Below are 25,019 nucleotides of genomic sequence, written 5' to 3' on the forward strand. Positions count from 1 at the left end.
TATGGGCCGTCACCATAGCATTGTTTGATGCTATGCGCTATTTCTATGATTTCCCATTCTACATTTTTGCAAATAAGAATATCTAATTCAGTTAAATGTTAGTTTCTGCCAGAGTTCGATGTTAATCTAGTTAATAGCCTAGACATTGTACACTGTTGAAACTTTGTTTCTCTCTGTTCAGAATGTTTATGGTTTTGACAATGCCTGTAAAATCTCCTCTTAGTCTTTTCTCTAAGACAAGTAACCTCATGTTCTCAAATCTAGCCACATAATTGAAATACCTTGAGTCATTAAGGAAAAGAAGGAAGCATATGTCAGATATAGACAGCAGAGATTGACTGAGTCTTTGGAGAGTATAAAGGCAGTAGAAGTATACTTAAGAGGGAAATCAGGAGAGCAAGAAAAGGTCATGAGATAGCTTTAGCAAATAGGGTTAAGGAGAGTCCAAAGGGATTCTTCAATACGTTAAGGACAAAAGGATAACTAGGGAGGGAATGAGACTACTTAAAACTCAGCATGGCTGCCTATGTGTGGAACTGCGGGAGTTGGGGTAAATACTAAATGAGCATTATGCATCAGTGTTTATTGTGGAGAAGGATATAAAAGGTACAGAACGTGGGGAAATAAATAGCAACATCTTGAAAAATGTCCATATTACAGAAGAGGTGGATGACTTAAAACACATTAAAGTGGATAAAACCCCAGGATCTGATCACGTGTACCATTGAATCCTGTGGGAAGATGGGAAGTGAATACTGGGCCCCTTGCTGAGACCTTTGTATCATCGATAGCCACAGTTGAGGTGCCGGAAGACTGGAGTTTGGCTCACGTAGTGCCACTATTTAATAAAGGTGGTAATCAAAAGCCAGGGAGCTATATACCAGTGAGCCAGACATCAATGGTGGGCAAATTGTTGGAGGCAATCCTGAGGGACAGGATTTACATGAATTCAGAAAGGCAAGGACAGATTACGGATAGTCAGCATGGCTTTGTGTGTGGAAAATTGTGTCTCATGAACTTAATTGAGTTTTTTGAAGGGGTAATAAAGAAAATTGATGAGGGCAGAGCTGTGGATGTGATCTATATGGAGTTGAGTAAGGCGTTCAACAAAGTTCCTCGTGGTAATAAATCAATCAGTCGATCAGTTAAACTGGTTAGCAAGGTTATGTCATATGGAATACAGGGAGAACTAGCCATTTGGATACAGAACTGCTTTGAACGTAGAAGACAGAGGGTGGTGGTGGAGGGTTGCTTTTCAGACCAGAGGCCTCCAACCAGCGGTGTGCCGTAAGGATTGGTGCTGGGTTGACTGCTTTTCGTCATTTGTATGAATGATTTGGATGTGAACTTAAAAGGTATGGTTAGTAAATTTGCAGATGACACCAAAATTGGAGGTGTAGTGGACAGTGAAAGAGGTTAACTGAGAGTACAACGGGATTTTGATCAGATGGGCCAATGGGCCGAGAGCGGCAGATGAAGTTTACTTTAGATGAATGTGAGGTGCTGCATTTTGGAAAGGTGAATCAGGGCAGGACTTATACCTTTAATGGTAAAGTCTCGGGGAGTGTTGCGGAACGAAGAGATGTTGGCGTGCAGGTTCATAGTTCCTTGAAAGTAGAGTCCCAGGTAGATAGAGTAGTGAAGAAGGTGTTTGGTAAGCTGGCCTTTATTGGCCAGTGCATTGAGCACAAGAGTTGGGTGGTCATTTTGCAGCTGTCCAGGATATTGGCTTGGCTACTTTTGGAATTGTTGCATACAATTCTGGTCTCCCTGCTATAGGAAGGATGGTATGAAGCCTGAAAGGGTTCAGGAAAGGTTTACAAGGATGTTGCCAGGGTTTGGAGGGTTTGAGCTATTGGGAGAGGCTGAAAGGTGAACAGCTGTGGCTATTTTCCAGGGAGTGTTGGAGGCTGAGAGGTGAACTTGTAGAGATTTATAAAATCATGAGGGGCATGGACAGGGTAAGTAGACAATGTCTTTTCCCCAGGGTGGGGGAGTCCAAAACTAGTGGGCATATGTTTAAGGTGAGAGGAGGAAAACGTGGAAAGGGCCCTAAGGAGCAACTTTCATGCAGCGTGTGATGTGTGTTTGGAATGAACTGCTGGAGAAAATGGTGGTGGCAGGTACAATTAGAACATTTAAAAGGCATCTGGTGAGTGTAAGAATAGGAAGGGTTTAGAGTGATATGAGCTAAATGCTGACAAATGGAACTGGATTTATTTAGATTGGCATGGATGAATTGGACCGAAGGGCCTCTTTCCATGCTGTACGTCACTATGACTATTAACTTGTTTTTTTGCACCATTGTTAAAGCCTTCATATGCTTCCTAAAATGGGATGCACAGAATTAGCTGCACAACTCCAGTTCAGGCAAAAGCAAGGTTTTATGAAGGTGGTTCATAATTTGTTTCCTTTTTGTACTCCATACCTCTAGTTATAAAGCCTATAACCTTGTGATCTCTAAGCATATTCTCAACCTATGCTATAATGCCCACATGAATGAATAAATTAAAAAAGAATTAATATTGAATTGTATCTATTTATTACTTTTGGCAATTCTATATTAAAACACACGTATTAATCACACGTAGGCCAGACCAGGTAGCAGTGGCAGTTTCCTCCCCCAAGTTTTTTTCAACAGTTAGCGATGGATTCATAGTCATTATTAAACCCCTAATTCCAGATTCTTTATTGAATTCACATTCTACCATCTGCAGTGGTGGGATTTCTACCCTGTTCTCCAGTAATACCACTGGGCTGTCGCTGCCACTCGATATAAAGCCTATAACCTTGTGATCTCTAAGCATATTCTCAACCTATGATATAATATCATAATAATGAATTGTGTGAATATAATCCCAGGTCACTCTTTCTGCATGGATTTTAGAATTATTTCTTTTACTTATGCAATGAAGGGAGAAGAGGAGCACCAAACACCTTCTCAAAAGCAATTATTGATGGGCAACAAATGATGGCAGAGTCTGTGATGTTCACATCCCATGAAGAAATTTTAAAAAATGCACTCAGTATTTTTTCCAATGTAAATCACAGATACTTGCTTTTACAAAGTTTTTGATTGTTTTAATCCAGTTTTTTTCATTGTTGTCTTAGTGTACCTGCCGGAATGACATGGTGAAGATATCTATGGACATCTTTGTAGAAAAATTTCAACCAAGCAGGTTCACGCTGTGGAAACAAGGGAAGGACATTCAAACTATTGATCACACAAAACCCACGCCAGAATCAACTCCTGAGCTAGAGGCTTGGCAGAAACAAAGAAAGGCTACACCAAGGAAATCTGGAATGTCTTTGAGGAGGTAACTTTAACTCATTCAACTTATCATTAAACTGGAAATGTGCAATACATGTCAGTTATGGAATTAAAATTTTTCAGAGTCAGTTAATTTGTTTTTAAGAGGGGCTAACTAATTTGTCACTCCTGACATTTTTCTTGAGTGAACTTTGCTTCATAAATTTATAAGTATTTTACATAGTGGGTAATTATTATGCAAGCATTAAATATGCACCTTGAAAGTATTCATTACTGGCTATTAGAGTTTGAAATCTTAGTTAAAATTCACGTTAGGATGTATCTATTTTAAAATATTATAGAGCTAATGACATGTTTTAATATAGAATTGCCAAAAGTAATAAATAGATACAATTCAATATTAATTCTTTTTTAATTTATTCATTCATGTGGGCATTGCCCACCATGCCAGCACTTATTGCCCATCCCTAACTGCCCATCAGGTAGTTAAGTACCAACTACATTGCTGTGGATCTGGAATCACACGTAGGCCAGACCAGGTAGCAGTGGCAGTTTCCTCCCCCAAGTTTTTTTCAACAGTTAGCGATGGATTCATAGTCATTATTAAACCCCTAATTCCAGATTCTTTATTGAATTCACATTCTACCATCTGCAGTGGTGGGATTTCTACCCTGTTCTCCAGTAATACCACTGGGCTGCCGCTGCCACTCGATTATTTGGTGAGGGAGAAAGTTTGTAAGGGCACACATACATAAAATCCAACCTGATTGTCATATCTTCTTCAGTCTGTATCAGTTGAGAACGCGATCTAAAAAGCTAAAATCTCTAGAAGATGAAACAGCATCAAGCAAGCTTATGACTAAAGAAGCAACTGAAACCGAAACATTTGCTAATGCTACTAATATTAAAGAAGAGCCCAGGAGTGGAACACAGAAAGAACAGACTAGCAATACAGAAGTAACGAGTACTGGAGAAGGTAGTGTTGTAGCAATCCAGTTGGATCAGAAACTCTTGGATAAAGATCAGCTACCAGGTAAGACGCAGACTGGTGTCTCCCTTTCCTTCTATAAACAGTTCAAAATCAAGAATCATTGGTAGAAATTGGAATATCAAGTTATCTGTTTAACAATGCCTTTAGTTAACCTATATAAATGTTCTGAATGTGACTGTTATTTTCACTGAGTTGGTCAGTCATTGTATGGCTTGATATGGGAACAGGTATAAGATCTCTGATTGCCTTATTACCATGTGCTGAGTTCCTTTTTTTCATCAGAGAAGCAGTTAGAGTGCTGCAGTTGGCATTCATGTTGTTTGGCCTACTACGGGAAAGTGCGCGATATGGTTTGCTTTTGACTGTATCCTACAGCCCTTTCTATAAATACACACTAGTGGATGCTGGATAATGACAAGATCAAAATTACATTGCCTCATACAGTTGAATAAGCTCTTATAATCCCAACTGAGTTCTGGACAAGTCAAATTCCAGAGTGAAACCTGGCTTGATGGATCATTAGTTTAAATATTTACAATTGATTACTGTAGTGGTTAGTTACTGAATGTATTGACATAAATTAATGCAAATTTATTATGCAAAAGAAAGAAACAAACAGGGGTACGTGTAACAGATATTCATAAGGTCCATAACATAAACAGTAAAAGAAAGTTTCAGTCTGTTTTCTGGTAATATCCGTGAAAGATCCTTAAATTTCAGCAAAATATGACTCGCACCTTGGCTCTAATTTCTTACTTATCTGTAAAGTTTTCCTACTTGGACTGCCGAGGTGGTGTTATGATTGATTTTCTGTTTCCCCTTCTTGGACCGGTGGTCTGAACCTGTTTTTGGTTCTGACAGGTTGAAAACCTCCCTTCAAGCTTTCTCAGCTTACAGACTTCACAAACTAAAACTCTTCTGCTAGAGTGAACTTGTTTGGAACTGAAGTTCTGATTCTTCTGCGCTGAGGTCAGAATAAAAATTCAAGGTCTGCTTTCTCTGCCTGTCATAAATTCAGCAGCATTTACATACAATCAGTTAACATCATAAGCATCCTATTGGACACTTGGCATGCTTTCTTGGAATTACTATTTTAGGTCACAACTCAAAATGAATATTTTGACTTTTTAAAACAGTTTATATTCTCAGAACTGAAACCAAAATCCGTCTGCCTGTTTTAGAAATTTATATTCAAAAATGATAATATACTAATTAATCACAAAACCAGTTAACACGCAATAGAAAAACAACCACTTGAACAAGATGGTGCAGGACCACTATCATTTGTATAGCAATATCCCTCCATAAGTTGTCATTCAATAGTGAAGTAAAGGACTAAAACATGGAGAGCAAATTCAGAAATTATGACATTAACGGGAAGCAATATTGATTGGTGATTTGTATTCATTGGCAGTTTTTGACTGGATTTATAACATCAGAAGTCTTAGTAAAACTGAAATCACTTGGTGTCAAGGACATTCTGCACTCATTGGAGTCATGTTTAACTTAAAGGAAGATGTTTGCAGTTGGGAGAGCACAACCGTATTGGTCAGGATATTGCTGGAATTCCTCAAGATGGTGTCCGAGGTCCAATCATTATCAACTGCTTCATCCATGATTTTCCCTGTGTTAGTATGTAAGAAGTGATCATGTTACCATTGTATCCGTTGTATCCGGAGGTTGGTAGGGTGGTGTGTGAGAACGAGGGGGATCCTCTTAGGGCGGTTGTGGCGGGGGCGGGGTGTGAGGGATGTGTGGCGGGATATACAACGCATCATCCTCCGACACTTCCGCCATTTACAATCCGACCCCACCACCCAAGACATTTTTCCATCCCCACCCCTGTCTGCTTTCCGAGAGACCACTCTCTCCGTGACTCCCTTGTTCGCTCCACACTGCCCTCCAACCCCACCACACCCGGCACCTTCCCCTGCAACCGCAGGAAATGCTACACTTGCCCCCACACCTCCTCCCTCACCCCTATCCCAGGCCCCAAGATGACATTCCACATTAAGCAGAGGTTCACCTGCACATCTGCCAATGTGGTATACTGCATCCACTGTACCCGGTGCGGCTTCCTCTACATTGGGGAAACCAAGCAGAGGCTTGGGGACCGCTTTGCAGAACACCTCCGCTCAGTTTGCAACAAACAACTGCACCTCCCAGTCGCAAACCATTTCCACTCCCCCTCCCATTCTCTAGATGACATGTCCATCATGGGCCTCCTGCACTGCCACAATGATGCCACCCGAAGGTTGCAGGAACAGCAACTCATATTCCGCCTGGGAACCCTGCAGCCATATGGTATCAATGTGGACTTCACCAGTTTCAAAATCTCCCCTTCCCCTACTGCATCCCTAAGCCAGCCCAGTTCGTCCCCTCCCCCCACTGCACCACACAACCAGCCCAGCTCTTCCCCCCCACCCACTGCATCCCAAAACCAGTCCAACCTGTCTCTGCCTCCCTAACCTGTTCTTCCTCTCACCCATCCCTTCCTCCCACCCCAAGCCGCACCCCCAGCTACCTACTAACCTTATCCCACCTCCTTGACCTGTCCGTCTTCCCTGGACTGACCTATCCCCTCCCTACCTCCCCACCTATACTCTCTCCACCTATCTTCTTTACTCTCCATCTTCGGTCTGCCTCCCCCTCTCTCCCTATTTATTCCAGTTCCCTCTCCCCATCCCCCTCTCTGATGAAGGGTCTAGGCCCGAAACGTCAGCTTTTGTGCTCCTGAGATGCTGCTTGGCCTGCTGTGTTCATCCAGCCTCACATTTTATTATCGTGAAATTCTCCAGCATCTGCAGTTCCCATTATCTCTGAGACAATTGCAGTGGTTGTGTGTCAAGATGAAAAGCACATAATTGAGGTTTTTCGGAGCAGATAGGCAAAGATAAATGATGTTACAATGACCGTTAACTGTTGAAATTCAGTGCGAGGTCAGTGTGTGTGGCTTTTCTATGTACCTCTATCGGGAATTCCACGTTGGCCCTGGATTCTGCCATGACATCCAGGAATGGGAGCTGTTTGTTCTTTTCTTCTTCCCTAGTGAATTTGATGCCGGTGAGAGTGTTAGTTATTAGTTGGCATGTCTCCTCTAGTTTGGTCTGTTTGATGATGATGGAAGTGTCATCTATGTATCAGATCCATAGTTTCGGTTAGATTTGTGGGAGGGCCACGCTTTCACGTCTCAGCCTCACCACTTCTGCTATTAGTCTGGAGATAGGTGACCTCAGGGGTGTCTCATTGATCTGTTCATAGATTTGGCCATGAAAGGTGAAGTGGGGCGTGAGGCATAGGTCCAGTAGTTTCAGCATGTTGTCTGTGGAGATGTTGTCACTTGGGTCTCATTCTTTTTGTAATATTGCTAGTGTTACTCTTGTCAGTGGTATGTCAATTGATGTGAATAGGGCGTTAATGTCAAATGACACCATGATCTCGTCATCGTCTATTCTTATGTCCTTGAGAGAATTGAGGAACTCCTGGGCTGAGTGAATTGATTGGGATGACTTGCTGACGATGTGCTTTCGTCCTCATTGTAACTCCTTGGCAAACCTACGTATTGGGGTGCCTGGGAAGGAGACTGTGTGTCTGAGGGATACTTCCGGGTTGTGTATCTTTTGGGAGGCCATAGATTCGGGGAGTGTTTGTCCCTTATGGTTTCATTTTTAGGTAGTCGGTTTTGTTGATTTGTCCGGTTTGAGTCTCTTTAGTGTGTTGATTATTTTATTACCCATTTGTGGTGCTGGGTCTATTTGCACTTGCCGGTATGTGTTCATGTCTGCTAGTAGTGTCTGTGCTGTATTGAGATAGTCCTATTTGTTTAGTATTACTGTCATGCACCCTTTGTCCAATGGTAGTATTACCCACTATGGACAGAACCAACATAATATGCAAAATTCCATGCAAGGTCTGTGACAAACATTACATTGGACAGACACAAAGAAAACTGGCCACAAGTGTACATGAACACCAACTAGCAACAAAAAGACATGACCAATACTCGCCCATCTCCATTCACATGGTTAAGGAGAACCACCAGCTCAATTTGGACAATACCAGGATCCTAGGACAGGCGAAACAGATAAGCACGGCAATTCCTCGAGGCTCGGTTCTCTACCAAGAAGGCATAGAACTAGACCCAATATGTACACCACTGTGAAGTAGAACTGGAAATGACCTAATCAAATCCAACGGATCCCAGTGTTAAACTACCAGATGGGAAAGCACAACAGCACTTCATTGGAGGCTGCACTGATGATGCTGTCCAGTAGGATAATGAAATGCCTGCGAACTAATGAACCAGCCCTGCGAGCGAACAAATCACAACATCCACAACCTGAACTATAAATCTACGCAAGAATCTTAGAGGCTTAGTTGTATATGGGTGACAACATAATAGATGGTTTTGAATGCAACGTAATTGTAGGCAAAGCTTTGTTATGGAACATGATGATCAAATTGATGAAAGGCCAAATTCTGCAAAAGTAACAATTGACTTAGCCATCTGTTTACATTTTTAAAAAAAGCAATTGATGGACTTACTAAGCCCTCATGAGAAGACCACACAACTTTACAGTTAGTGAATATATTAATGATTGAGACACATGGATATATGGTACTTAATTGTGTTCTTTTTCTGGTCATTTCCTTGTAATATACATGGCAAAGAGCAGTTATTCTTTTCTTGCTGGTGTATGTTTATATTGCATTTGAGATTGTTAAACTATGTGGCTAGATGCAAATGTATAATCAAATCAGCTCATATTCAAAATGATGAATATTACACTCCATTAATGATATTAGCTGTAAAAATTGATAAGGTAACCAACATTTGGTCATAGTTCACCTGCCATTTAGAACAAAACAACCCAAGGTAATATTTCAGCCATTTAAAATGAATCAAACATTTGCTCATTTGCTTAATATTTTTTCAAACGTATTTCCATCTTACTTCATCACACACTATAGCTCTAGATTGATTTCAGCACACATATTTTTGAAGACTAACTAATAGGTTAGTGGTATATCATCACTGTGGAAAAAAAGTTAGATTTGCATCAGAAATTCATTTTTGAGTATATGTTGAAACAAGTTATAGTTTTGTTGAGAAAAGGTATGTTTTGTTTAACTGACACTCTCTCCATGGCAGTGATACTACCAATCAGAGTTCCTATTTCTACGAACTTACTCTCTTCTTATATAATGTTAAGTATTGTTTCACATTCATATTTATTGTAAATTGTCCTGATGAGTGCAAGATGAAAAGCCTTGTCAAAATATCGTCTTTCCAGCAGTACTCCCAAATGCTGTAGTATTGGATTTGGATAAAGAAAGTTGTGGTACACTTCAATTTATTTGATACCCAGAAGTTAAAACAGAGGAGTGATAATGGGAACTGCAGATGCTGGAGAATCTAAGATAATAAAATGTGAGGCTGGATGAACACAGCAGACCCAGCAGCATCTCAGAAGCACAAAAGCCCAGTTCGTCCCCTCCTCCCACTGCACCACACAACCAGCCCAGCTCTTCCCCTCCACCCACTGCATCCCAAAACCAGTCCAGCCTGTCTCTGCCTCCCTAATCTGTTCTTCCTCTTACCCATCCCTTCCTCCCACCCCAAGCTGCACCTCCATCTCCTACCTACTAACCTCATCCCACCTCTTTGACCTGTCCGTCTTCCCTACCTCCCCACCTATACTCTCCTCTTCACCTATCTTCTTTTCTGTCCATCTTCGGTCTGCCTCCCACTCTCTCCCTATTTATTCCAGTTCCCTGTCCCCATCCCCCTCTCTGATGCAGGGTCTAGGCCCGAAACGTCAGCTTTTGTGCTCCTGAGATGCTGCTTGGCCTGCTGTGTTCATCTAGCCTCACATTTTATTATCTTAAGTTAAAACAGAGGAACTGGGTTTTCTGCCTTGTTAGCCGGTGACACATTTACCTTCCAGCCAAACCAACAGTTCTCGTCAAATCTGTCCGCTCTGGTTTTACTTCTCTTCAACTTTTCTTTCATCTATGTAGCTGTTTGAAATCTAACATGTTTCTACTTCAGCCATTAACCGTGGAAGTAAATGTCACGTTCTGAAAGAAATGCAAGTAAGTATTATTTTGCTGTTCCAAATTTTGAATCTGTGGGACTTTATTCTTGATAGTTCAATTACTGGAAATAATCTACTTTGTCCCACCCTGTAATAGTTTCAAATACTTTTATTGATTGAGCTTTTTGAGAAAGTTACCAAAAAGATCGTTGATAGCAGAGCAGTAGGCATTGTTTTATTGGATTTTAATAAAGCCTTCAATAAGGTTCTGCATGGTAGACTAATTGGTAAAATTAGGTCACGTGGGATTCAGGGTGAGCTTGCCAATTAGATACATAATTAGCTTAATGACAAGAGTCAGATAGTGGTGGTGGAGGGCTGCTTTTTGGACTGGAAGCCTGTGAGTAGCGGTGTTCTGCAGGGATTGGTTCTGTGTCCTCTTTTGTCATTTATATAAATGATTTGGATGAGAATGTAGAAGACATGGTTAATAAATTTGTGGACAACTCCGAAACTGGTGGCATAGTAGATATTGAAGAAAGTTTTCTAAGATTATAAAAGAATCTTGATCAAATGGATCAATGGGCTGAAAAATGGCAGATGGAGTTCAATTTGCATAAATGTGAGGCATTGCATTTTGGTACAACGAACAAGGGTAGGGCGTATACAATAATGGCGGGCCCTTGGATAGTGTTGTAGAACAGAGTGAGCTAGGGGTGCAGGTACATAATTCTTTAAAGTTTGTGTCACATATAGACAGGGTGGTTAAAAAGGCGTTTGGCGTGCATGCCCTCCTGTAGGAGTTGGGAAGTCAGATTGAGGTTGCACAGGATATTGGCAAGGCCTCTTTCGGAATACCATATAAAGTTCTGGTCACCCAGTTATACGAAGGATATTATTAAGCTGGAGAGGCTCAGAAGGAATTTACCACGATGTTGCCGGGTATGGAAAGTTTGAGTTATAAAGAAAGGCTGGGTAGGCTGGGACTTTTTCCACTGGAGCATAGGAAGTTGAGAGGTGACCTGATAGAATTTTATAAAATAGTAAGAGGTATAGATAGAGTTGATGGTAGTTGTCTTTTTCCTAGGATGGGGGATTTCAAGACTAGGAGGCATATTTTTAAAGTAAGAGGAGAGAGATCAAAAAAAAATCACATGAAGAATAATTTTCTTGCACAGATAGTGGCTTGTGTGTGGAATGAACTTCCCAAAGAAGTGTTAGATATAGGTACAATTGCAACATTTAAAAAGTATTTGAATAATTACGTGAATACAAAAGGCTAGAGAGATATGGGCCAGGAGCAGGAAGGTAGGACTAGTTTAGTTTGGGATTATGTTTGGCATGGGATGGTTGGACCGAAGGGTCTGTTTCCATGCTACATAACTCGAGTCTATAATTACAAAAGTAATTGCCTCTAGATTGCTAACTAAGCTTAATGAAAATTGGCAAAGGGACAACCAATTAGTGGTTTAAGTATATAGCTGAAAGAGTGCTTGGGATATAAGAAAAAAAAATCAAGTAACAGTAAATTTTAAAATTAAAGGAGTTGTAGAGCAGAGTCATGATCTGAGTAACGTCAGCTGCTTGTGTTAGGAAGAAGCAGATTTTGAAGCATCATAAAGGAGATCAGTGACTAAGTTTTCACCAGAGAAAAATAACATGTTAAAATGGAAGGTGCTGTCCCTGGTTGGAGAGTGATCAAGTACAGGAACTATTCCAAGGCATTGAAAAGTTGGACAAAATTGAAAATATGAGAGTTAATTTTGATGATGGATGATGGATGAAATAAAAGCAGTATTGGCAACGAAACTTACTTAGAAAATAAAAATGTAGAACCAGTAAAACTGGAGCTGAGGAATAACAATGGACAACAAACACTGATGGGTGTAATTTTTAAGCATACTATCAAAATCATAATGTTGGAGAGGGGTAAATTTAGGAATTTGGACATGGATGTAACAAGGGTGATACACTTGTTCTTTAATCTTATTAGAGCCAAGTCGAACAAAATTGAGAAAAATAACTTGGAGGACAAGTTCACAGAGTGCTTTCAAGGCAGTTTTCTGGAAAACTGCTTTAAGGTAACAACTATAGAAGCAAGCTATTTTAGATCTATTCTAATGAATGAGACAATATGTTTGTAATTTTATGGTAAAGGATCTTCTGGGGAAGAGTGATCATAACAGGATAGAATTTCCTAAGAAGCTAGAGTAAGATTCAATTAAATTGAAACTAAGATCTCAAATTTAAGCTGGGGCAGGAAAATGGCTGAGGAAAATAGGGATGTTAGATTAAAAGATAGGACACAAATAATGACAAATATGAAAGGAATAGTTTGTAACTGTAAATCAATATGTAATATCCTAGAATAACAAAAACTTGATGGAAAAGGAAAACTGCAATGGCAACTGAGGGAAATTTGGATTTAGGGATTTTAAAAACCTTCAAGGAATGACCAAGAATTTGATTTTAGGGGAAGGGATGAATATCAAGACAGAACAATGAAGAAGTCTAAAAACAAGATCTCCTAAATTTAGTTTTGTAAAAGAGAAAAAAATTAGGCAAAGTAGGTTTCTTAGGCTCGAGGCTGAATAATTAGTTTAAGGACAGTAAAAGAAATGGCAAAAATTTGCGATAAATGGGTATCACCTGCTTTTTACAGTAGAATGCGCAAAGGAGAAACTGTAAAATCTCAAGAACCAAGAGTCAAATGAATGAGAAATTTGAAGCGATTAATATTGGTAAAAACAAAGAAATAGAGAGTTGGGCTAAAGTTACTAAATTCTCTCTTAGATGAAATGTTGTGTCTTCTAAGTCTCCAAAAGAAATTCGAATTTCTAATTCATTAAGAAGTGAGGGAATGCTGGATGGTATCAAATGTAATACATCTGTTCAAGAAAGCATAGAGAATGAAAGCAAGAAATGTAAGGCTGGTTAACTTGACAATAATAGTAGGAAAATGCTGGAGCTTACAACTGGCCATTTGGAACATCACTAAACATCAGAGATAGCACAGGTCATGAAAAGGAAATTACATTGGAAAAATCTGTTGGTGTTTTGAGGATGCAACCAGCATAAATGGAAACTGCTGGAGATGCGGTAAAAGTTCACACTTTTAGAAGGCATTCCTTGAAATGTTGTACAAGATTAGAGCTGATGGACTGATGATTGGCTAATGGGCAGAAAACAGAGAGAAGGGCTAAATTAGTCAATTCCACGGTGGGAGTGAACAAATGCTGGAATTCTTTCAGAATTAGCCCTTGGATCTTTATTATTTACAACGCTCACCAATGACTTACATGAGGGAACTGAATACAATACATCTTACCTTTTGTTGACTATACAGAACTAGTTGTGAAAATAAGATCAATGGACAATATTAATACATTAGAAAGGATATTGATCAGTTAAGCAATTGTGCAAGAAGATGGCAGTTGAAGAATACTGTGGGCGAGTGTGAAATTATTGAACTTTTCATGTTGAAAGGGAGAGCCCTGGGAAAGACCTGACTCTTCAGTTTAAAATAAACAAATCCATCACTGTCTGCAATGAAAACATTCAAAGGTAAGTATGTCTCTGTATGTGAAAACATCAACATATTTGGTGGAGTTGTACCAAAGAGGTTAATATTAAGTCAAAGCCATTAATGCAACAACTTTTGCAATGCTCTGGTTAGAGCACAAGAATATTACATCCAATTCTAGTCACCACATTTTATGAAGCATGTAAGAATCTTGAGAGGATGCAGAAAAGATTTACCAATTGATTCCAGAAATAAGAATTTTAGCTTCAAGGTTAAGTTTGAGAAACTGGAGTTTCCTTTGGAGTGAAGGAGGTTGAGGGGAGATATGATTGAGTGTACAAGATTATGACAGATTTGCATAGGTGAGGAAAATCTGTTTTCATTTGTTGAGCTACAATGACTAACGAATGCAGGTTTGAGTCTTTGGGCAAGAGTTGCAGGGAGTTGTGGGGAAGACTTTTTACAACTTGCTGCAGACGAGGGTAAATGAATTGAAGCAGAATCGGTAAATGATTTTAAAAGAATATTGGATGTTCATTTAAGGAATATAAATATGTAGAGCCATGGAAGACTGAGACTTATTGGATTGCTTGCAGGAAACTGGCATGGACTTGTTGGAATGAGTGACCTCTTCCTATGCTGTAATGACTATAACTGTCATCCACTTTGAATGAAACATTGTAAAGCAATTTTTTTTTAATAAGTTGGGAGAGCATGAATATGAAATTCGGAGAGATAGTTTAACCTTGTTTACAAAAGACAGTGAGTTAATATACGGCGGTAATGAACAATTCGTAAAACCAATAGTTTATTTGGCCTTTATTTCAAAATGATTGGAGTTTAAGAGTAAGGAGCCTTGTGGAATTGATCATTAGCAATGGTTTTATTAAGTTAATTTTCTCGGTGATGACCTGCTCACTGATGCTAGTTTCAGTTCTGTTAGAGACACTCAGCTCCTGACCTCATTACGGCTTTGGTCCAAAAATGGACAAAAGGGCTGAACTTCAAACGTGAGGTGAAAGTAACTGCCTAGAACATCAAGGTCGCATTTGACTGGAAATGGTGTCAACCAGTACTAGCAAAGCACGAATCAATGGAAATGGAGAAAACAATTCTCAGGAATTCTCAAAACTGAATTCAGTCATACGAACAGAGAGGATGATATGATTGGAGATCCATCATTTCAATCCAAGGAGATCATTACAGCAACTGTTTAGGATTGTTTCCTACGCCTAGTAATCTTCAGCTGCTGCATCTGTGACCATCCCTCCATCAAGAGTTAAAAGTGGGGATGTTTGCTGATGATTACACAAATGTTCAGCACTATTTAAATCCCTTAGAACCTGAAGAAATCAATTTCTATATTCAGTATGACCTGGAAATATTCTGGCTTGTGCTGGTAAGTGGAAAAGTAATATTTGCGCCACCCAGATGCCAGACAAAAGCCATCTCTAACAAGAGAGAATTTGGCCATCGCTATAGTATTATTATAATTGAATTGTTACCATTGACCAAAAACTGAAATGGACAAGTTTTATAAATGTTGTGGCTACAAGAGCAGGTCAGAGGCGAGGAATTCTGCAATGAGTAACTCTCCTCCTGTTTTCCCAATACTTGTCTCCCATCTACAAAACTCAAATCAGGTGTATAATGAAATTAAAAAAGAATATGCTGCAGCAACTCGCCAAGGCTCCTTTGACAGCACCTTCCAAACTTACAAAGGAGTAGAATGGCAGATGCATGGAAAGAGCACCACCTGTAAGTTCCCTTTCAAGTTACAAAGATCTAGACTTGGAACGGTATCGTAATTCATTCCATATTGCTGGGTCAAAATCCTGGAACTTCCTAACAGCACTGTTAAGACTGCAGCTTTTCAGGAGGACAGTTCACTACCTTCGTAAAGGTAATTAGGGATTGGAAATACATGTTACTGTAGCTGGTGACACTCATGTCTTGAAAATAGATAAAAAATATATACAGGCCTTTAGTGAGATTACACCTTTTACACTGTTTGCAGTTTTGGTCTTCTAACCTAAGATTGTGTGTAATTTTGAAGGTTCACAAGACTGAGTCTGTGGTGTGAAAGCTCTCATTTCAAAAGAAGTTGAGCAGACTGGGCGTGTATTCTGAGTTTTCAAAGAATGAAAGGTGATCATTGAAAATATCGAGTTCTGAAAGGAAATGATATAGTGAGCCCTGAGAGGTTGCTTTTCCTTAGTTTGAAGACGAAACGTTAGGGTCATAGTATCAAAATAAGGGGACATATATCTAAGACCTGAGATGAAATTTTTTTTCATTTAGAAGATTGTGCATATTTGGATATCTCGACTTAAGTAGCTGAAGATGCTCGGTAGACTTGTATATTGAGATTAGTCGACTTTTGGGCACTAAGAAAGTCAAGGGATAGAGCGAGAAAGTTCAGCCTTGATCTTCCAAAATGTCCTACAGAATTGAAGGGTCATTCTGCTCCTGCTTCTGTTTCTTGCATTCCTTTGTCAGCCAATCATCAATGTTCTAACAAAAAATGTCAGATTCTGTTTTCGTGATCCTAATCCAACTACTATTTCTCAGCCAAGACACCTCAAAATGACCTGATATTGAATATGGTAGAGATAGTAGGAACTGCAGATGCTGGAGAATCTGACATAACAAGGTGTAAAGATGGATGAACACAGCAGGGCAAGCAGCATCAGAGGAGCAGGAAAGCTGATGTTTTGGGCCTAGACCCTTCTTCGGAAAAATTAGCCCGCTGTGTTCATCCATTTCTACACCTGTTATCATTGAATACGATGTGCCAGTTTTCAGTCCTTTCTCCATCTTTTTGATTTTATTTTGCTGTTTCGTTTTGTTCTGTGAGGAATTAACTGTACTGCTATTTTGATATGATTTGTAGATTTCGACATAACTCCTCGTTAGGCCTGTATTTCGTCCATGGTACTTGCTAGAAATTTGAGATAGGACGCCTGAAGGCACTCTTGTTTGAAATTTGTTGGCTGAGTACCCTGCAACCATTCTGTCACGCACACTCATATCACAGTTGATTTTTTTTGTTGCATTCTTGCCAGATAATATAATTAGGGTTCCCTCAGTGTTTGATTTTTTTTCAACATTTGCATGACTGCAGTTATTTCACTGGCTTTCTGCCAGCTGACATAGTTCATTGCTGATTTAAGGAAATAGTTATTTGAAGTGGTGAAAGCAATATTCCTTTTACAATAAGTACTGAACATGTATAGTCTTTAGTTATGCTGTTAACATTTAGTTTAGTTTTATGTAACAATTCATATCAATATGTTTGTTTTTTTTCTCTGCACAGAGACTAATACCAATCTTGCCAGCACCAAATGCAAAAATAAAGGTAATGGAAAGAGAAAACTGGATGACAGTTTATCACTAACATCAATGGATACGTTTGGTGCAGTCAACAATTCTTCAGAACGTACACATGTTGGCATTAAAGTGGACAGCAGCACAGCCAAGGATCCGCCAATGTGTAAAGAGGAAGATGTGTTCCATGAGAAGGCCAAAATATGTCAGAAATCATTTGATAATATTGCCACAGACACTGAACAGAGCTGCTGGAAACGACGTGAAACAAGCAGTGTCTCCACAGAGGAGGAAACTAGCGAAACAGAGTGTGGAGAAAATGGCTTAGAGCCTGGAGAAATACCAAGTGTAATAATACTTTTAAGAATATGTCCAAGAAGTGTGTGTGGTGAATTAATGTATAACACTATTTTTTTTCCATAATTCAAACTTAACAATACAGTATGGATAAGAGTTGGTAGATGTAGTTGGAAAAGTCTACATTGGTGAATCATTGGATTCTTCGGGTGCCATTTTTCCCAGAAAACGTACATAATTGTTGCAGTGAAGAATTTGAGTTAACTCTCAGTTAAATGAATATTCTGGTCATGGATTGTGCATTAAATTTGAGAGGATAAGTAAAGACTGGGAAGATGTAGATCGTTGGCTTAGCAACTCGATGCCACTTACCTTTTATTACGTAAATGAAGGTACATCGTAAACTGCCAATCTCAGTGCTATAGTTAGCATTGTTAATCTATAGGTCTGTGTTGTTCTGCATTGGTGCTAATTCTCAGAATGTGTAATCCAAAGAAAAAATTGGGAAACCAATTGTTAATAAATTTAGCAGGCCCTGGACCCAATATTTCCAAAGCGCTTTTTAAAATTCATTCGTGGGATATTGTCATCATTACAAGGTCAGAATTTATTGCCTGTCCCTTGTTTCCCTTGAAAAGGTGGAGGTGAGCTGCTTTTTTGAACAGCTGCAGTCCACTTGCAGTGGGTTGACCCACAATGCTATTCGGGAGGGAATTCCAGGATTTTCACCCAGCAGCAGTGAAGGAATGGTGATTATATTTCCAAATCAGGATGCTGAGTGGCTTGATGGGCAACTTGTGCAGGTTGTGGTGTTCCCATGAATTGGCAGCCCTTCTGGATGGAAGTGGTTGTAGGTGTGGAAGGTGCTGCCTGGTAATAACATTGAATGTCAAGAGGCAGTGATTAGATTCTTTCTTGTTGGTGATGGCCATAGCTGGCATTTCTGTGGTGTGAATGTTACTTGCCACTTGTCAGTCCACCTGTGGAAATTGTCCATTTTTTTTGCTGCATTGGGACAGGCCTGCTACAGTATCCGAGGAGTCATGAGTGGTGCTGAACATTGTGCAATTATCAGCAAACATCTCCACTTCTGATCGTATGATGGAGGAAAGGTAATTGATGGAGCAGCTGAAGATGATTGGACCTAGGACACTACCCTGATGAACTCGTGCAGAGATTGCCTGAAGTTGAGATGACCAACCTCCGGTTACTATGACCATCATCCTATTGGTTCGGTTCGACTCCAAAGAGCAGAGAATTTGTCCCCGATATCAGCTGATTCTAGTTTTGCTATGGCTCCTTGATGCCACTGTCAGTCAAATGCAGCCTGGACGTCAAGGGCTGTCACTCTTGCCTCACCTCTGGAATTCAGGCCTTTTGTCCGTGTTTGAGCCAAGACTATAATTTGGGCAGGAGCTGAGTGACCCTGGTAGAATCTAAACTGGGGGCCACTGAGCAAGTTATTGCTGAGCAGGTGCTGTTTGATAGCACTGTTGATGACACCTTTCGTCACTTTCCTGATGATTGAGAGTAGACTGATGTGGCAATAAGTGGCTGGTCAGATTTGTCCTTTTTTATGTACAGGGCATGCCTTGCCAACTTTCCACATTGTTGGATAAATGTCAGTATTGTAACTCTACTGGAAGAGCTTGGTCAGAAGTCACATGATGTCAGGTTATAGTGCAACTAGTTTATTTGAAATCACAAGCTTTTTTAGCTCAGCTCCTTCATCAGAAGTATCAGAGCTCTGAAAACTTATGATTTCAAATAAACCTGTTGGATTATAACCTACTATCATGTGACTTTTGATCTTGTCCACTCCAGTCTGACACAGGTACCTTCACATCATGGAAAAGCTTGGCTAGGGAAGTGGCAAGTTCTGGAGCATAAATCTTCAGTACTATTGCCGGACGATTGCAGGACCCGTAGCCTTTGAAATACCCACTGCTTCCAACCATTTCTTGGTATCACATGGAGTATATCGAATCGGCTAAGGACTGGTATCTGTATTGCTGGAGACCACTGGAGAAGGCCACAATGTGTTCATTCACTCGGCATTTCTGGCTGAAGATGACTACAATCTCAGCCTTATCTTTTTCCTCTGATGGTTTGGGCTCTTCCATTATTCAAGATGAGGATATTTATGCAGCCTCCTCGTCCTTTGAGTTGCTTAACTGTCCACTATCATTCCTGACTGGATGTGGCAGATCTGAAGAGCTTACATCTTATCTGTTGGCTGTAGGTTTGCTTAGCTCTGTCTACCTTTTGCTGCTTATGCTGTTTGGTATGAAAGAAGTCCTGTTTGGTAAGTTAACGTAATATTTTTAAGTCTGTCTGGTGCTGCTCCTGGCATGCCCTCCTGCACTCTACAATGAACCAGTGTTGATCCCCTGGCTTGATGGTGATGGTTGAGAGGGGGATATGCCAGACAATGAGGTAACATTGTGCTGGAGTATGACTCTGCTGCTGTTAATTGCCCACAGCGCGTTATGGATGCCCAGTCTTAAGTTGCTACTTCTGTTCAAAGTCTGTTCCATTTAGCAAGGGGATAATGCCACACAATGTGATGGAGGTTATTCTCAATTTGGAGGCAAGACTTCATCTCCACAAGGTCTATGCAGTGGGTTACTTTTAACTTTACTGTCATGGGCAGATACATCTGCAGCTGGCAGCTTGGTAAAGATGAGATCAAATATGTTTTTCCCTCTTGTTGGTTTCCTTTACTACCTACTGCAGATCTAGTCTAGCACCGATATTATTTAGGACATGACCAGCCAATCATTAGTGCGGCTGCCATGCCACTCCTTGTGGTGAACATGGAAATCTTCCACCCAGAGTACATTTTGCACCATTGTTTCTCTCACATACATACATACATACATACACCACACACACGCGCACACACACCACTCCCCCCCCCCCCCCAACCAGTGCTTCTTCCAAGTGTTGTTAAGAAGAGTATTGATTCCTTGGCCTAGGGACGACATGAGTTTTCCTTGCCTATGTTTAACCTGAAGCCATGTGGTTTCAGAGTCAATGTTGAGGACGTCCAGGGCGATTCCTTTCCTAATTGTATATGACTGTGACGCCACCTCTACTGAGTTTGTCCTGCCATTGGGACAGAATATATCAAGGGATGGTTAATGGTGGCCTCTGAGTCATTCTCTGTGAGGTATGGTTCTGTGATTCCGACTGTGGCAGGCTGTTACTCGACTAGTCTGTGAATCAGCTCTCCCAATTTTGGTGCTAACCCCCAGATGTCAGTAAGGAGGACTCTGCAAAATCAACAGGACTGTTTCTGCCATTGTCTTTTCCAGTGCCTGGGTTGATGCCAGTTGCTCAGTCTGGTTTGATATGTTTGAGACTTTGTAGCGATTGATAGAACTGAATAGTGATAATGGGAACTGCAGATGCTGGAGAATCCAAGATAATGAAATGTGAGGCTGGATGAACACAGCAGGCCAAGCAGCATCTCAGGAGCACAAAAGCTGACGTTTTGGGCCTAGACCCTTCATCAGAGAGGGGGATGGGGTGAGGGTTCTGGAATAAATAGGGAGAGAGGGGGAGGCGGACCGAAGATGGAGAGAAAAGAAGATAGGTGGAGAGGAAAGTATAGGTAGGGAGGGGATAGGTGAGTCCAGGGAAGACGGACAAGTCAAGGAGGTGGGATAAGGTTAGTAGGTCGGAGATGGAGGTGCGGCTTGGGGTGGGAGGAAGGGATGGGTGAGAAGAAGAACACGTTAGGGAGGCAGAGACAGGTTGGACTGGTTTTGGGATGCAGTGGGTGGAGGGGAAGAGCTGGGCTGGTTGTGTGGCGCAGTGGGGGGAGGGGACGAACTGGGCTGGTTTTGGGATGCGGTGGGGGAAGGGGAGATTTTGAAGCTGGTGAAATCCACATTGATACCATATGGCTGCAGGGTTCCCAAGCGGAATATGAGTTGCTGTTCCTGCAACCTTCGGGTGGCATCGTTGTGGCACTGCAGGAGGCCCATGATGGACATGTCATCTAAAGAATGGGAGGGGGAGTGGAAATGGTTTGCGACTGGGAGGTGCAGTTGTTTATTGCGAACCGAGCAGAGGTGTTCTGCAAAGCGGTCCCCAAGCCTCCGCTTGGTTTCCCCATTGTAGAGGAGGCCACACCGGGTACAGTGGATGCAGTATACCACATTGGCAGATGTGCAGGTGAACCTCTGCTTAATGTGGAAAGTCATCTTGGGGCCTGGGATAGGGGTGAGGGAGGAGGTGTGGGGGCAAGTGTAGCATTTCCTGCGTTTGCAGGGGAAGGTGCTGGGTGTGGTGGAGTTGGAGGGCAGTTTGGAGCGAACAAGGGAGTCACGGAGAGAGTGGTCTCTCCGGAAAGCAGACAAGGGTGGGGATGAAAAAATGTCTTGGGTGGTGGGGTCGGATTGTAGATGGCGGAAGTGTCGGAGGATGATGCGTTGTATCCGGAGGTTGGTGGGGTGGTGAACAGTTTGCTAGGCTGTTTGGAGGGCAGTTGAGTGTCCACCACATTGTTGTGGGTCTGGAGTCACATGTAGGCCAGATTAAGCGAGGATGTCAGAATTCCTTTCCTGAAGGAGAACAACGAATCTGAAGGGTTTTTTTGACTATTGACAATGGATTCACGGTTATCATTAGATTCTTAGTTCCAGATTTTTCTTATTGAATTCACATTCCGCCATCTGCTGTGGCAGGATTCAGACCCGTGTCACCAGAACAATTTTACAGTATTGTTCAATTTTTTAAATATTTACAGAGAAGTGCGTTGGGTGAAATTGTTGCTCAATGGAGCTGTTCAACTGCTCTGTGTCTCACAGAGTTTATACTTGCATGTTTTATTGGTCCTGAACAATTAAGTCACACCACTTCAGGGATTCCTTTTAGGCGTTAGAAGCTAAATTGGCAGAGACTCCTGTTTTTGTAAGCAGGCCATTTATATCACCGTTAATGGCTTGTCTTGGATATGTTCCACACTGATGCCCTTGACAACTGACCTTACCTGCTGAATGTTTAGTCTAATTTCTTTTATGGTGAAGCCGTATAACCGGTTATTGAAGATCAGGCGTTTGCATATTCTTGTTTACGAATGCTGCTATATTTTGTACTATGCGGGTTGATATAAAATTGTATTTTTCTAATTTGATCAATTGGATTTTTTAATAGAGGCATAGGGTATAAAAAACAAAGAAATGAAGCTGAATCTATATAAAGTCTCAGTTATATTCAATTCTGGTACCATATTTTAGGAAAGATATCATGGTCTCTGAGAGAATGCGGAAAACTTTCTTGCTAAATGGTACTAGAATGAGAGAGTTCGAGTTCTGTGAACTTGAAGCTGGGATTATTCTCCTTAGAGCTGAGATGTAACCTGGTAGAGGTGTTGAAAACTGAGAGTTACCTTAAAGAAAATACTGTTTCCAGGGTTATAAAGGTCGATAAGCATCGGATAAAGATTTAAACTGACAGAGAAACGAACCTAAGATGACAGGAGGTAACTTTTTCTGAACAAGTGAATTTGGAAATGCACTGCTTGGTCCTGAAGGGGATTGAATGAATAGTCAAGGGAAATTTTTTTTTCAGCATTAGGAAGAAAGAGCAGGGTTGCATGATTTATTCAACAATTATTTCAAAGAGGGATAATGGGCGTAAGGGTGTCTATTGGTGTATCATTTTATAATTTTATTCATTCACAGAATGTGGGTGCCTCTGACTAGGCCAGCATTTCTTGCCCATTCTTAATTGCACTTAAAAGTCAGCAAGATTGCTGTGGGTCTAGAGTCACAGACCAGGTATGGTTGACAGATTTCCTTCCCTGAAGGACATTAGGGAACCTGATAGGTGTTTCTGACAATTGACAATTGTTTCATGGTCATCGTTACACTCGTAATTCGAGATTCTTTATTGGAATTTGAACTCGGGCCTTCAGAACAGTAGCTGAGTTCTGGATTAATTGTCTAGCAATAATACCATTAAGACACAGCCTCCCAGATTGTCTCTTTTAAGGACTATCAAGAGATTATTGTTCCTTCAGGAGAAGTCCAACCTGCGATATCATTTATTAATGCTCTATATGCTTTATTGCAACATATTTCAATACTAGTTATAAAATCTTTACATTTGGGGGCTGTAGGAAGGCAATACTGCACATATTCTTAAAATATAGTGTTGATGAGTGGAGTATACTTAGAATTGCTACAGGTGCTGGATATCTGAAAAAGAAAGCAAAGGTGCTGGAGAAATCCAGCAGTAGTCCTGGCAGCATCTGTGGCAAGAGAGAGAGAGAGTTAATACTTTGAGTTCAACATGTCCCATTTTCAGAGCTGAATCCTTTGAAACTCTCATTTGGGGGAAGTGTCATATTTAGACTCAAACTGGTAGCTCTGTTTCTCTCACCATAGAATCTGTTCAAGATACCGAGTTTCTCTCGCACTTTGTTTTTTGCAACCTTAAAATGAGATTTGAATTTTTCCATTTCTACAGAAAGGACCATTTGGTGTCTCTGAAATTATTTTCTGATGAGTTTTCCATCCTCAATTTAGATGAGTCTGTTCATCATAATTTGATGTCTGATCTTTACATTTAGCAGATAGTACTTGAGGGATAAAGGAAAATGTGTTAACTAGTCTCCTCCAGTCTTCCTTACCTTGAAACAGTTGTAAATATTTTAATTGGCTAATTCTATGTCAAAGCTACATTTAAAATATTGAGTGCGATTTTAAGTAACCTGTTTTGTAAAGAACTTTCTGGATTACAGTGAGTACAGATAAGGGGGACTTAGAACATAAAACAATGCAGCGCAGAACAGGCCCTTCAGCCCTTGATGTTGCGCCAACCTGTGAACTAATCTAAGCCCATCTCCCTACACTATCCCATCATCATCCTTATGCTTATCCAAGGACTGTTTAAATGCCCCTAATGTGGCTGAGTTAACTACATTGGCAGGCAGGGCACTCCACGCCCTTACCACTCTGAGTAAAGAACCTGCCTCTGACTTAAATCTATCACCCCTCAATTTGCAGATATGCCTCCTCATACAAGCTGACGTCATCATCCTAGGAAAAAGACTCTCATTGTCCACCCTATCTTAATCCTCTGATCACCTTGTATGTCTCTGTTAAATCTCCTCTGAGCCTTCTTCTCTCCAGTGAGAACAGACCTAAGTCCCTCAGCCTTTCCTCATAAGACCTTCACTCCAGACCAGGCAACATCTTTGTAAATCTCCTCTGCACCTTTTCCAATGCTTCCACATCCTGTAATGGGGCGACCAGAACTGTACGCAGTATTCCAAGTGAGGCTGCATTAGCGTTTTGTACAGTTGCAGCATGACATCACGGCTCTGGAACTCAATCCCTCTACCAATAAAACCTAACACACTATAAACCTTCTTAACAGCACTATCAGCCTGGGTGACATCTTGCAGGGATCTACGTACATGGACATCAAGATCTTTCTGCACACCCACACAACCAAGAATCTTTCCATTGACCCAGTATCCTGCCTTCCTATTATTCTTCCCAAAGTGAATCACCTCACGTTTATCTGCATTGAACTCCATTTGCCACCTTTCGGCCC

At 40.8% G+C, this 25,019-nt stretch overlaps 1 protein-coding gene across 3 annotated transcripts in view; it reads left to right on the forward strand.

Annotated features, from left to right (window-relative positions):
- LOC125451162 (lysine-specific demethylase 4C-like) overlaps positions 1–25,019 on the forward strand; it is a 378,541-nt gene that overhangs the window by 147,640 nt on the left and 205,882 nt on the right. For 2 of the 3 annotated variants that reach the window (XM_048527958.2, XM_059644532.1), the window contains 3 exons: positions 3,112–3,317; positions 4,057–4,304; positions 17,140–17,498. In XM_048527958.2, the coding sequence (XP_048383915.1) occupies positions 3,112–3,317; positions 4,057–4,304; positions 17,140–17,498 (813 nt within the window). Of the gene's footprint in view, positions 1–3,111; positions 3,318–4,056; positions 4,305–12,293; positions 12,382–17,139; positions 17,499–25,019 lie in introns of those variants that run through there. The other variant, XM_059644533.1, reaches the window with a different exon arrangement.

This window comes from Stegostoma tigrinum, chromosome 3 (assembly GCF_030684315.1).
Source record: "Stegostoma tigrinum isolate sSteTig4 chromosome 3, sSteTig4.hap1, whole genome shotgun sequence".
Taxonomy (NCBI): Eukaryota; Metazoa; Chordata; class Chondrichthyes; order Orectolobiformes; family Stegostomatidae; genus Stegostoma; species Stegostoma tigrinum.